General features: G+C 41.5%; 1 protein-coding gene across 1 annotated transcript; it reads right to left on the bottom strand.

The window, feature by feature from the left end:
• Nucleotides 1–3,152: 3,152 nt before the first annotated feature.
• LOC311128446 (lysosomal acid phosphatase-like) lies at nucleotides 3,153–14,643 on the bottom strand. The gene is made up of 11 exons (XM_084160592.1): nucleotides 14,460–14,643; nucleotides 13,595–13,690; nucleotides 13,246–13,332; nucleotides 12,819–12,971; nucleotides 12,572–12,670; nucleotides 10,864–10,953; nucleotides 10,067–10,199; nucleotides 8,687–8,775; nucleotides 7,984–8,090; nucleotides 6,035–6,210; nucleotides 3,153–4,510 (listed from the first exon to the last, which is right to left on the bottom strand). The coding sequence occupies exons 1-11, from the start codon at nucleotides 14,544–14,546 to the stop codon at nucleotides 4,380–4,382; spliced, it is 1,248 nt and encodes a 415-aa protein (XP_084016718.1). The 5' UTR covers nucleotides 14,547–14,643; the 3' UTR covers nucleotides 3,153–4,379.
• Nucleotides 14,644–15,089: the final 446 nt, after the last annotated feature.

Raw genomic sequence — 15,089 nt, 5'->3', positions numbered from 1 at the left:
ACAGCTTGGGTCTCCCCTGAAAGGTTATAAGGCCAGCATTTAATAATCTTCACTGTGGAAAAGTTGATACAGTATGTTGATATGCTTCAGTTTGCAGCCATATGACTGGTGTCACATTTATCTCCAGGTAAAATAGATCTAAAACAATTGTCATTTATATTTACAATCCCCTTTCCCAAACAGTTTACTCATTTACCTAGCTCTTATCAATTTGTAAATTACAGTGCATGGAGAATGGTGTTAATTCCATCTGAAAAAAGATAGGTGTTGTTCCACTTGGAACCGACAGGTTGCTCTACCTTATTCATCGCACGTAAAGGTGGTGGAATGATGAGGGGAATTAAGTCAAGATCTGCACACAGCTTATCTGTAGACACACCTCCGCCACACTTTCATTTCTTTGATCTCCACCCAAAACGAATAGCGGGTGAATTGCATGCTATTCTCATGCTTAAGTTCAAGGTCAGAATGTAGAGAGAAAAGTGGATAAAAAGGGAATTACAGTGCATTCAGAAGGTATTCAGACCCCTTGACTTTTTCCACATTTTGTTACGTTACAGCCTTATTCTAAAACTAATTAAATTGTGTGTGTCCCCCCCATCAATCTACACACAATACCCCACAATGACAAAGCAAAAACCGTTTTTTTGAAATGTATTGAAAATAAAAAAACGGAAATATCACATTTACAAGTATTCAGACCCTTTACTCAGCACCTTTGGCAGCGATTACAGCCTTGAGACTTCTTGGGTATGACGCTACAAGCTTGGCACACCTGTATTTGGGGAGTTTCTCCCATTCTTCTATGCAGATCCTTTCAAGCTCTGTCAGGTTGAATGGGGAGCGTCGCTGCCCAGCTATTTTCAGGTCTATCCAGAGATGTTCGATCGGGTTCAAGTCCGGGCTCTGGCTGGGCCACTCAATGACATTCAGAGACTTGTCCCAAAGCCACTCCTGCGTTGTCTTGGCTGTGTGCTTAGGGTCGTTGTCCTGTTGGAAGGTGAACCTTCACCCCCAGTCTGAGGTCCTGAGCGCTCTGGAGCTCAAGGATCTCTCTGTACTTTGCTCTGTTCATCTTTCCCTCGATCCTGACTAGTCTCCCAGTCCATGACACTGATAAACATCCCCAGAGCATGATGCTGCCACCACCATGCTTCACCGTAGGGATGGTGCCAGGTTTCCTCCAGACATGACGCTTGGCATTCAGGCCAAAGAGTTCAATCTTAAGTTTCATCAGACCAGAGAATCTTGTTTCTCATGGTCCGAGAGTCCTTTAGGTGCCTTTTGGCAAACTCCAAGCGGGCTGTCATGTGCCTTTTACTGAGGAGTGGATTCCGTCTGGCCACTCTACCATAAATGCCTGATTGGTGGAGTGCTGCAGAGATGGTTGTCCTTCTGGAAGGTTCTCTCATCTCCACAGAGGAACTCTGGAGCTCTGTCAGAGTGACCATAAGGTTCTTGGTCACCTCCCTGACCCAGGCCCTTCTCCCCCGATTGCTCAGTTTGGCCGGCGGCCAGCTCTAGGAAGTGTCTTGGTGGTTCCAAACTTTTTCCATTTAGGAATGATCGAGGCCACTGTGTTCTTGGCGACCTTCAATGCTGCAGAAATATTTTGGTACCCTTCCCAAGATCTGTCTTGGACCTCGACACAATTCCTTCGTCCTCATGACTTGGTTTTTGCTCTGACAGGCACGGTCAACTGTGGGACCTTATATAGACAGGTGTGTGCCTTTCCAAATCATGTCCAATCAATTGAATTTACATCTCAAGGATGATCAATGGAAACAGGATGGTCCTGAGCTCAATTTCGAGTCTCATAGCAAAGGGTCTGAATACTTAATAAGGTGTTTTAATATGTTATAAATTTGCAAACATTTCTAAAAAACAGTTTTCGCTTTGTCATTATGGGGTAGTGTGTAGATTGATGAGGGAAGAAAATATTTAAATCCATTTTAGAATAAGGCTGTAACGTAACAAAATGTGGGATAAGGGAAGGGGTCTGAATACTTTCCAAATGCACTGTATGTTCCATTTACCCACGCTTAACTTGGGTTGGAATTCCCCCCTTGTAGAATCTACGCCAAGACGCATTGAAGCCGTTCTGGTGGCTCGTGGTAGCCCAACGCCCTATTAAGAAACTTTATTTAGGTGTTTCCTTTATTTTGTCAGTTACCTGTACATTCCCCTACCTCTCGGAACAAGTACTAGCCTAAGTCATTTTAAGAATAGAACAACTTATTAAAAAGGTGCAATAAGACAGGATTATTGATAATTTAAAACACCCAAAATGCAGTTTAAGCAATCTAAATGCAAACAGTGGCTAAAATCAAATAAAGGATTGCGAATTACCAATACATAAAATGCTTACAAATTTCCAGCATATCAGGACATAAAAGCATTAATGTTAAACAGCATTGCAAAAGTTCAGGCAAACAATCTCAAAAGGATTGTTGCAATAATTCAAGCACTACGGTGAAACCAATTGTTCATGACTTAACACAAAATATTATAGATCAGAATTACTCTCCAGTCTGTCTCGCACAAAACAAAAAATACAAAGAAATGCTTTACAGCTCGACTGTAGCAATGTGATAAAATGGAGACATGATGATTGGGCCCATGATGTCTGCACAAACCAGTTGGACAACTTGAACCAGATGTCTGGTTAAACAATAGGCACCATTATAATTACTCATTTCCCATGAAAACACAATGGGAGAACACATACAAATGAAAATTACAGTTAGTGCTGAGCGATTAACTGAAATGTCAGTTATTTCTTGTTTTTTTAACCTAATTGATGATCTCGGTTCCATTGTGCTTTTTTTCCCTGAGCTCAACATGCAGTTTCTCTAGAGATAAAGCCAACCTGTCTGGTCTGTGTTTCTTTTACACCTGCTACATTAGGTTAGTGTGGGGAAGACATGGAGAGAGAGAGAGAGGAGACCGAAGAATGGGTGATCGATAGGGATAGCAAGCAGTTTCTTCAAGGCATCTCTACCTGAAAATACATAATCTAAGTGATTGATAGTTGGTATTCAGTAGTCATAAAAGTATTTCTTATTTACTTTTTAGAACTACTAAAATAGTGATTTTGTCAGACAGCATAGGCAGCAGCTTTCGAGATGAGATGACGGAATGAAATCAAGTCATGAAATAAAATAAGTTTAATATACAGAACTGAAATATGTTATTATAGTAAAGTACGGTGAATAAATGGTAATAAGTGATAAGCAGTAATTGTTTTATTTTGTGTCGTTACAGCAGTCAACCCACATAATGCATAGTGCATTTAATGTTTTAAAAAATGAATGAAACCGTGATAAAAAAACAAAAACAGAAACGACCTCAAAAAGCACTCATCGCTCAGCACTAATTACAGCTGGCAGCTGCTTGCAATACAGTGACTTGTTTGATGGGAACTCAGTGGAGAGCCCCCTCAGGTTGTGAACTCTGCACCTAGTAACTTAGAAAGGTATAATATTATACTGTATTTATATTGTAATAATTACAATAATGTATTTTTGTAAACTTTTGGGGGATGAAAAAACTGATGCAGATTAAAAAGTAATCACTTGTGCCTAAAAAGTCTAAACCTCAGAGGCAGTTTTAAAAATAGGAGAAAGAGGGCAGTCACACTGTTAGATACGTTGCACTTTCAGCAAATAAATGAATTACTGTGCCTTAAATGGAATCTAACAGCCCAAGGCACAAAGCATGACAGGCTTGTTAGTAGGTGCCTCTGACATATAGAGCAAAGCCTTTACCAAAAGTACCATGATGTGAAGGCTTCTCCAAGTACCATGACAATCACCACCAGAGGAAATAAATAGCATCTTTATCCAATGACTTCCTAGAAGAATGCTCAGTACAGTCGGCCTATGTTGGCCAAAATCTGTTCCTTGGAGAGAATGAAGCACAAGCTTTTCCTCGGGATTCAGTGTCACAATGATCATTACTCTCCAAGGGCAGAATCAAACAAGCATGAAGCATCCAGTGGTCCACATTTTGTAAGAACGATGGTCAGGTGACTTGGACCCATGAGTAAAATGAGTACAAGTAGTATTCGAAAACATTAAAAAGGCAATTTTGTCAGAATCCAGTAGCCAACTTCTTTCACAAGCTTAGGAATACTTACCATGACAACAGTTGACTAGAGGACTAGATAACCTTTGTCCTCCCCAGTAAGTTCCTGTGCATTTTTGGTGAAATGCCACAGTCCCCTTTTTTTTTTTTTTAAGCACAAAAACAAAAGTTGCACTAAAAGCATTCTAGTGTTCCCTTTTCCTGCATCCCCACCAGAGGGCAGAACTGTGAGGCATTCAAACATCTTCTTCACTATCCCATGAATCCTGCTTACGGTGGAGTTTGTACATTTGTCAAGATTCATTCTCATTGTGAATGTGACTGTAGCCGTTGGAGGGATCACGTTGCCGACAAAGCACAGCGAGCAGGAGGACGATAAGGAGGAAGAGCAAACAGCAACAAACTGCTAGTCCGATGACCACCTCTGATGATGGGACCAGAGAAAGACACAGTAGATGTCAAACACACATTATTAGTCATTCCATGTCATTTCAGCAAGCCATGACACCCACCATCTCAAATTGTTCTGAAATAGTTTCTGCAGTTAGAAACAGATAAGATAAGCATTCCTGCAACTTTATTTTGTTTAAATATAATTTGATCTCTGAAAACTTCAGCTAATTGCACCCAAAATTGGTCATTTTAATTTATAGGATTCATATAATATATTGTATCAGTTCTCTATATTTGACAAGTAGTATTGAACTGCAGCTTGAGTATTGTTTTGTCATACTATGTAATCCCAGTGAATTTGGTGATTTACTCCCCCCCCCCCCATTCAGATAAATTAGTCATTGACGTTGTTTTAAGTCCCACCATACATACTGGTATTACCTGGAACTCAGTGCAGCTTTCAACTTACTCTTGAAAGTTGTAATAGTAGAATGCACAAAGTGCAATTTCGAAATTGGGTAGCGCATCATCAGCTTTCCTCTCGTCAGTCATTGCATACCTTAGAGAGCTATTTATAACTTGTCTGAAATATCCAGATCAACTAGCCCATGTCAGCTAACATTTTTTAGCAAGGTTTTTTTGCCCATAGATTTTGTAAAAACGTTTTAGTCACTCAAATATCACATGAATACACAGACGTGTAGAATTGCAGGAAATAAGCTTTAAACCTGCAAAATGTTCTCTCTACCAACAAGAGGGGTGTGAACAGTGTGTCATGAACAGTGCTTATGCCCATAGAAATAGACGTGGCGCTCGCGTGCGCAGGGGGGGACGCGGGATGTTCCCCAATGCTGGAAGGGGGCCTGAGTGAAAACATTTGGGAACCCCTGCATTAATAAAAATAAAAAATGTATTCTGGCTGTTGGGGTGGGATTGGTGTGTGTGTGGAGGGTGTCTATAGGTGGCTTTTGACAATTGTTTTTAATTTGCTACTCAACGGCAAGAAGAAATTTGGTCCAAATTGGATGTTGGGTAGTATATTGAATATTATATGAACCCTATCAATTAAAATGGCCAATTTAGGTGCAGTTAATTAGGCTAATTTCTCAGAGATCAAATTACATTTCAAAAAAAATAATGTTGAATGAATGCTTATCTTATCCATTTCTAACTACAGAAACCATTTCAGAACAATCTGAGACAGTGGGTGTCAAAAATCCTCTTTCATGTACCTTTTTAATTAAAGGGATACTTCGGGGTTTTGGCAGAGGCCCTTTAATTACTTCCCCAGAGTCAGATGAACTCGTGGATACCATTATTACATCTCTGTGTCCAGTATTAAGGAAGTTAGAGGTAGTTTCGCAATGACTGGAACTCTATGGGTAACGCTAGTCAAATTGCACACAGAGACATAAAAATGGTATCCACAAGTTCATCTGACACTGGGAAAGTAGATAATTCCCATAGTATCCCTTTAAAGTGGAATGACCCTTATTCAACCCATTCTATGGCTTCAAGGCTCTTTATCAAAAGGCCCATGTTACTCCCATCATACCTGTATCCTTTGTGGGAGACTCCACCATGCACTCCTTGTCCCAATCCTCTGGGATGGATGGTTTGGTGAGGCGCACGAAGTCCTCCAGGGGGCAGAAGAGATCACAGCTAGCTACAGCCAGTTGGTAAGGCGCTCTTGTGGTGTCATTGTGGTAAAACATGGCCACTGTGAATGATCTAAAGAGGGCGAAGACTTTCTATATCAGACTGACAGTAGATCTAAATCAGATATTTTATTTATTTGACTGAATGTTGCTTATCTGAGCCAGTTCACAAAATAATACAGTATAATATACAGTGAGGGAAAATAATATTTGATCCCCTGCTGATTTTGTACGTTTGCCCACTGACAAAGAAATGATCAGTCTATAATTTTAATGGTAGGTTTATTTGAACAGTGAGAGACAGAATAACAACAACAAAAATCCAGAAAAATGCATGTCAAAAATGTTATAAATTGATTTGCATTTTAATGAGGGAAATAAGTATTTGACCCCTCTGCAAAACATGACTTAGTACTTGGTGGCAAAACCCTTGTTGGCAATCACAGAGGTCAGACGTTTCTTGTAGTTGGCCACCAGGTTTGCACACATCTCAGGAGGGATTTTGTCCCACTCCTCTTTGCAGATCTTCTCCAAGTCATTACGGTTTCGAGGCTGACGTTTGGCAACTCAAACCTTCAGCTCCCTCCACAGATTTTCTATGGGATTAAGGTCTGTATACTGGCTAGGCCACTCCAGGACCTTAATGTGCTTCTTCTTGAGCCACTCCTTTGTTGCCTTGGCCGTGTGTTTTGGGTCATTGTCATGCTGGAATACCCATCCACGACCCATTTTCAATTCCCTGGCTGAGGGAAGGAGGTTCTCACCCAAGATTTGACGGTACATGGCCCCGTCCATCGTCCCTTTGATGCGGTGAAGTTGTCCTGTCCCCTTAGTAGAAAAACACCCCCAAAGCATAATGTTTCCACCTCCATGTTTGACAGTGGGGATGGTGTTCTTGGGGTCATAGGCAGCATTCCTCCTCCTCCAAACACGGCGAGTTGAGTTGATGCCAAAGAGCTCCATTTTGGTCTCATCTGACCACAACACTTTCAACAAGTTCTCCTCTGAATCATTCAGATGTTCATTGGCAAACTTCAGACGGGCATGTATATGTGCTTTCTTGAGCAGGGGGACCTTGCGGGCACTGCATGATTTCAGTCCTTCACGGCGTAGTGTGTTACCAATTGTTTTCTTGGTGACTATGGTCCCAGCTGCCTTGAGATCATTGACAAGATCCTCCCGTGTAGTTCTGGGCTGATTCCTCACCATTCTCATGATCATTGCAACTCCACGAGGTGAGATCTTGCATGGAGCCCCAGGCCGAGGGAGATTGACAGTTCTTTTGTGTTTCTTCCATTTGCGAATAATCGCACCAACTGTTGCCACCTTCTCACCAAGCTGCTTGGCGATGGTCTTGTAGCCCATTCCAGCCTTGTGTAGGTCTACAATCTTGTCCCTGACATCCTTGGAGAGCACTTTGATCTTGGCCATGGTGGAGAGTTTGGAATCTGATTGATTGATTGCTTCTGTGGACAGGTGTCTTTTATACAGGTAACAAACTGAGATTAGGAGCACTCCCTTTAAGAGTGTGCTCCTAATCTCAGCTCGTTACCTATATAAAAGACACCTGAGAGCCAGAAATCTTTCTGATTGAGAGGGGGTCAAATACTTATTTCTCTCATTAAAATGCAAATCAATTTATAACATTTTTTACATGCATTTTTCTGGATTTTGTTGTTGTTATTCTGTCTCTCACTGTTCAAATAAACCTACCATTAAAATTATAGACTGATCATTTCTTTGTCAGTGGGCAAACGTACAAAATCAGCAGGGGATCAAATACTTTTCCCCCTCACTGTAACTACACAAAGTTTGGACAAGCTTTGAATAAGGTTCTTATTCCTACCCGTTGTCTTCCTGATAGAGTTCAAATATGTGGCAGGAGGCATAGGGCGGCTGCTTTCCATTGAAGATACTCAAACTCGACTGCAAAGCCACAATGGTGGTGTCATGCTGAAAAGTAACACAAAAGACTCATGCATTCGATCAGGGATGGGCAACTTTGATGGTGGGGAAGGGGTCCACAAAATAAAGTACCCACATCCATACACTCCCTGCAATTCGGCACATTTTGCCATTGGGTGTAGAGAAAATGTTGCCGTTTTAAAGCAAGTTTGCTGCAATTCTACATATTTTGCCATGGGGCGGAGAGAAAAAGTTTGCAGTTTTTAATATGATAACTGATGAGCAATGGCCCCACCCCGGTCGGTAATTCGGCCACGCTTACTACAAGTTTAGATAGCTGGCCGCTGGACTAATTTACCAATCCCCCAAAAAATTGCTGACATGGGCTAATTGAGTGACTGTTGATGCACAACCAAATTTCAAAATTGCACCTTGTGTTTTTTATTATTCTAACTCTCAACAGTAAGTAGAGCCCTCGACTGAGTTCCCCCCAAAAATTGAATTGGTCCGCGGGCCTACAAAACCGGGGCTACCGGCCACATGGGCCGCCAGTTGCCCATCCCTGCATTAGATGAAAAATTTGCAGCAAACAGCCCAAGGCATCCACATAAAAAGGAGATCATGCACAAGATTTTAAAACTTACCGCAGAGAGCATCATCATCTTCAGACGGCGATTAGAGTTGGGAAGTGCAGACTCTGAGATGTTATTTACAATGCTACCCAAGAGGACACCTATTTGATGGAGTAGTAAAAGCATATAGTGAGCAGTTAACTAGACAATTTGAGAAGATTAACCATCTCTTATCTCATTCCTTCAGCAGACTTTAAATGGTGGGTGTGGGATTAGTCTTCATCTCGATGATGTACAAAGTAGTTTAACCGTTTGGCTTATTATGCTCAACTCAAAGATGTATGAATGCATATTCAAATCACTAATCACTCTGATATATTTGAGGGCCATATGAAGAATTGCAATAACTAAACGGAGTGGCTGCCGATCCAACTTTTCTGGACCCCTCTTCCCGACAGCTAAACGTCCCGAAGCTTCTGCGCATGTGCGGGATCCTCTACTTTACGCACAGACTGTGCTCTACTCGTAGAGAACAGGCTACTCTGGCGAATGGTGCCGTTTACTAAAGTAAGATCAAAGCTGAATCAATTTCTGCAACATGGCATAACGATAGTATTCTACATAACAGAATGTAATATAATACCATTGTATAACGTTACTGTCAGACAACAAACACCACCTAATTTTTTGAGATTTTAGGATGATTTTGCGAATGGTCAAATTTCTCTCATGTGGCCAAAACTCAACCGCGCACACCACTAGGCAAAATATGTGCTTTGACTGAAACATGCTACAGTTCATTAAAACAATATGCTCAAAAATGTGCTCACTGTACACAACTCAAGACAACACTGTAGGCTACTTCAAGACAACACTGCATAACTCAAAGATATCCCCATGAAAATGATTGAGATCAGGTGGTTGGTATGCAGATACTGCATGGACGTTTATCCAGTAGAACTTGAAGAATTATCATTAATGATTGACAGTGAGAAATATAAAGGGAGGTTGACCACAAATATTTGTGTGTAAAGTAAAGTAGAGGTAAAGAAACATGCGCAGAACGTGATTTGGATCTCTAGGGCCTTTTTTTTTTTTATCTATCCGGATTTCGGCTAATCGGATAGGAATACATTCAAATAGAATAAATAGAACAGGAGTCCACATTCAAGTCAATGATTTGTCTGTTATATTCATTCTATTTCTATGTATTGAAACCTATCCGACAGGCGAAATCCAGGTGTGGGGAAAAGGAAACCATGGGGGTGGGACGGGACAGTTACCTACGGCTCCGCAGCCTTGACCATTACATTTACATTTTAGTCATTTAGCAGACGCTCTTATCCAGAGCGACTTACAGTTAGACCATCACTAAATAGCACATACAAAGGGAACGTAGATAGCTAAGCTGAAACAAGTGTTTGCCCTTCCCATTCTGACAGTTCGCATTACCTCCTTGGAGCCGGCTTTTCTCCTGATGCTTGTAGACCTCAAACATGATTTCAAAGCCAAAGTCCTTGAGCTTCCTCAGATCATCCATGATCTCAGGGGTCACCCAGTCAGGAGCGGTCATGTTGTGCCTTGCCTAAAATGACATGGATGGAGAACAAAAATGAAAAGCCCCAATATGATCATGACACTGCATCAAGGTGAAACTACACAACAATGTTAATAAGATAATAATACATGCTGTTGTCTGTCTCTAAAGTAAAATAGCATGATATTGCTACCATTACAGTGTAGAACATCTAATAAAACAAGGTTCCCAATGTACCCACCAATAAAATGAAAGTAGGTATAGGCTATATTTCTTGATGAACACGTTTCGTGATATATACAAATAATTGTTTTGATCTGGCCGGAGACAATCAATGACCACATTGCTGCCTTTGTGTCTCCCCAACCCTTCCCAAATGTCTTTACATGGCAGGCTGATTTCTGCTGCCAGAGTAGACTGAAGCACAAGTTCCATCACCTCTCAACAGTCACAAGGCAGAGTAGCCACAGGTGCAGCGCCAGCTCACAGTTCTGTTTTCACTTCCATAAACCACTGTGGTTCCTCGCTAGCTAAAACATCGGCTGTAGGAACATTTCACATTCTAACTTTCACTCACACAAATCTGCATGATTTATGGCAAACTGTACGGTGGAAATTCTGTAATGTTTTGCAATATATTCTGCATTGATAGTAAGCAAAGTGATAAAACTATAAGGAATTATATCTATTATAGGTAATATAAGCTGCTTACCTCACAGAACAGGGTGTCATGGACACTCCAAACAGTCTTAATGTTAGTGTTCTTCAGACCAGTTTTCTCCCGTACCATCGCTATTAAATCCTGTAAGAGCAAAGGATAAAAAATGATCATCTAGACAAGGGGCATTCAAAGTTAAGCTTGTTGAGCTGTCAAAGCTGTGTGGTTGGCAAGTGATGGAGAAGAAATTCAAAACAAGGTAGGAACAAGGCAACAGCAAACATGTCTTCCCCCACAAATGATGCAGCGTCCCCCTTAGGCCAATCAGTGTAATTTTGTAAATGCCGGATCTCTATGGCAAGAAGCATCATTCACCCAAGTTTTATCAAAATCGTGCAGGCTGTGTCGGAGATATCACGTGTGACTAACTTACGTACAGTTGATTACTATAGCACCCCCCTTGGGCCAATCAGTGTACTTTTATAAATGGCAGATCTCTATGGCAAGATGCATCATTCACCCAAGTTTCGTCAAAAATCGGGCCAGTGGTATCTGAGATATCGCGTGGGTTAGCTAGAGTCGTATCCCTGAGCATGTGTGCCAAATTATCACTCAAACAGATCAAGAGATGTAAACATGTGCCCGTTGTAGCGCCACAGTGTGGTCGATATGAATGTTCTCTTATATGTTGAGTCTTGACTGTGTTTGCAACATGTGTACTACATTTTGTTACAACACGTATATCCTTTACTGATATATATGCATTTATGTGTCAGACCAAGCCCATGTGAATGTTTCCTGGTCAATAGCAGCCATGTTGTTTTAGGTACTAGTCTGGAAAGTTTTGCGTTGAGAGACCTTTGTCCATAGATGCCACATATCAAGTTTCGTGCAAATCGGTCATTCGGTGCCAGAAGAGTAGTTTTAAGTGTTTCTCAAAAAACTCTAAATGGCGGAAAATCCATCTTGGCGGACCTTATAAGTCCCTGAGGCAAATTTGATCCTTGTGAGGAGAGGCACCCATGTTCAGAATTTCATGACTTTAGGCCTCCCGAGTGGCCTCCAGAGTGGCGCAGTGGTCTAAGGCACTGCATCGCAGTGCTAGCTGTGCCACTAGAGATCCTGGTTCGAATCCAGGCTCTGCTGTAGCCGGCCGCAACCGGGAGACCAATGGGGCGGCGCACAATTGGCCCAGCGTCGTCCAGGGTAGGGGAGGGAATGGCAGGCAGGGAGGTAGCTCAGTTGATAGAGCATGGCGTTTGCAACGCCAGGGTTGTGGGTTCGTTTCCCACGGGGGGCCAGTATGAAAATAATAATGTATGCACTAACTGTAAGTCGCTCTGGATAAGAGCGTCTGCTAAATGACGTAAATGTAAATGTCAAATGGGGTTAGGGGCGTGACCTTTCAAAGTTGGCATTTTCAATCGCTTGTTATAGTGCCACCATCTGGCCAATCTGTGTAATTTTGTTAATGCTGGATCTCTCTCGCATCATTCTCACAAGTTTAGTCAAAATCGACCCAGTGCTGCCTTAGATATCGCGTGTGACTAACGCAAATACAAATGTACTAACAGAGGGAGACCAATCCACAGTCCCTTCCTCGATTTCATCGTGGGGGACAATGAAAATGAATCTAAAGTGAATATGAATTGTGAAGCCTCACAAACCATAGCAGACAGTTAACAAAAAGGTAATCACATTTCATAGGAATAAGTCTCTAGCTTCATTATTCAGTCATCACCTTAATTCCAGTGACACTTACTTTGTATAGAAATGTCATGTTGAGGTACTTTTCTGAGCGTTCTGTCTCATTCATGAGGATTTTATAACGAGGGCAACCCAGAATGGGAAACGACAAAAGCTGAAATAGATAGACATTTTAGATGGGAACATTAGTATGGAGGTAGCCAATAACTTATTATTTAAAACGGAATTATATTCAGAATTTCTATATTTTGTGGCAGCTGTAAAACTTTGGATGTCACCCAAGACCTCAGCACCCTGCTCACCCGCTCCTCATCCTGGGGCACAGTGTGAACAGGAATAGGCTGCCACTCCAGTGATGGGTTGAAGACCTGTGACCCATTGGGAGGGTACAATCCAGCCAGGTTGGCCTCTGCACTCATCAAGGTCCGGTCATAGTCTGTGCTCCTCACAGAAATCTAGACAAAGAACAATAGGAGGGGTAGTGGCTATCACTGAAACAAGATACTTCCTTTTTTCATTTCTGTGGCTACAGCCTAGAGCTGGTTTTACTTCAAGACCTAGTGCATTGTTGGAAGAGAGTCCATTATTTGTACAGAGTGCACAGTTTGTTTAACATGGGCAATAAACACAATCCAATTTGCAAATCTTCACCAACTTTTCTAATTGAAATGAGTGTGTGACCGAGATAGTACCATCATAGTTTCAACAAGGAACTAAACCATAAATTACCTCACGTCGGTCATAGGTGTCATTGAGAAAACCCTGATAACGTTTCCGCAGCACCTGTCCCAGCTCTAAGTGCTGCCTCATTCCTTCCTGTAGGGATCACAGAAACAGTGTGCTATTAGTACAACAATATCCACACCCTTCAGTGCATCAGGATTTTTCCTCAACACTTACTCTAGCTTGGGTACCAGTTTGTTTGAGGTATCATTCCACTCTTTGTCATGCTAAACATAGCATTAGCATGACAAGAAGTACAAGGAGTGGAATGTTAGCAAAACGTGTTCTGGATTTCAGGCTAGTGTTATTCAGTCCTTGATGAAGAATGGATTTCAAATCATTTTTTGGTCTTTACCTGCGAGAGCTGTCCAAAGCCCTGTGGCCAAGAGCTCTCCTGGTAGCGATCAGTAGGGTAGGCTTTGACTGGGGATCGGTCACCATGGCGGTAGAGCTGGGTAAAACATTTAATAGGACACAGACATAGAAACTCTATGAAAGTCACCCAAACAAGATATTCTAGGCAAGTGACAAACTGGTTGGACTAGCGTTTCCATTTCCAGCACAAGCTGCATAAAAAAAGGTCAGCGAAACCCACACCACAATTAGGCTAATAACTCAATGTGTATTTTGTCTTGCATTAACATAGCCACACTTACTAACTGTTAGAGCAAACTCAACATTGCAACAATCCAGTGTTGTTCAAAGTTAGTCTTATTTAGTCAGATAGTTAATGTTAGGTGAAATTGTCATTGGGGTCACATACTAGCTTGTACAGCCCTAAAACAGGCAACAGTGAAACCGTATTAGCTTAACGTTACGTTTGTTAGTTAGTTCGCTAACGTTAGTTAGGTCCACAGCACTAACTGTCCAGACTCTATATTGTTTCCCAGTGCAAAGGCTAGCCTACAGAAAAAAGAAAAAAAAGATAGCTAACGTTAGTTCCTCTTTTGGTAACGTTACAGATTCCAGCTTTCTTGCGGTTTAGCTAGCTAAGTTAGGTAGTTTAGCTAAGTTACGTAGTTAACGAGTTGGTAAGCAGCTAACTTTAACGTTACATAATAAGTGGACTACCAAAGATAAGAATGACAGTCACTGACACGACAGCCTATCTAGCTAGCTAGAAACGTTAGAAGCTAGCACACACAAGCTGGCTGGCGAACTTCAGCTATACAAGTCAACTTGCATATCAACTGTATGTGCTAGCTATCTAGCATACTCACCACAGTGACAAATGTCAGCCTTCTGTCTCCAACAACTTTGCCTAAAACAACGAACATTGTCAATAGTGGCAGTATAGTGGAGTCCATCGTCAACGGCTGGTTAGTTGGACACTATAGCTATATAGGACAACACTTCAGAATAGAGTTCTAGACACTTTTCTTCTTCTTCTTCTTCTTCTTCAATGCGGTTTACCAGCGGTTGGCATCCAATTTGTTGCATTACCGCCACCTACTAGACTGGAGTACAACTCCCTTATATTTTGCTTGAAAAATGTAATTAAATAAATACCCTACCCTCTAACAATACACACACAAATTCAAAAATATTATTCATAATTAACACCACCCTTCTCCACTATTTAAATATATTCATTCCTACCTCATGCCCTCAACCTGAAATGATGGGACATCACCACTTAACACTCCTTGTAACTCTTCTGATGTCAAGTCTTGCACACCCAAATACCTCTCTGCAGCTGCCACCACAACCTCCATTTTCTTCGACTTACGTTCCATCCCTGCAGTACAATTAATAACCATTGCTATAAACGCTAAAAATCCAATCTTACTGAAACATATATCACTTGTTGTCCTATCCCTCTGTACTAGTACATTTCTACTACTCTCACC

Source organism: Coregonus lavaretus, assembly GCF_964263955.1.
Source record: "Coregonus lavaretus genome assembly, chromosome: 4".
Classification (NCBI taxonomy): Eukaryota; Metazoa; Chordata; class Actinopteri; order Salmoniformes; family Salmonidae; genus Coregonus; species Coregonus lavaretus.
Note: the sequence above shows the minus strand (reverse complement) of the source record. Positions and strands in the feature narration are given on the sequence as shown.

What these genes read in the sequence shown, in the direction of transcription:
- LOC311128446 (XM_084160592.1), bottom strand. Translation starts at nt 14,546, where the DNA reads ATGGACTCCACTATACTGCCACTATTGACAATGTTCGTTGTTTTAGGC. An exon ending in GCTTTGGACAGCTCTCGCAG is followed by an intron (nt 13,333 to 13,594) that starts GTAAAGACCAAA and finishes TGATCCCTACAG; the next exon opens with GAAGGAATGAGGCAGCACTT. An exon ending in GTCTCCCACAAAGGATACAG is followed by an intron (nt 4,511 to 6,034) that starts GTATGATGGGAG and finishes TCCCATCATCAG; the next exon opens with AGGTGGTCATCGGACTAGCA.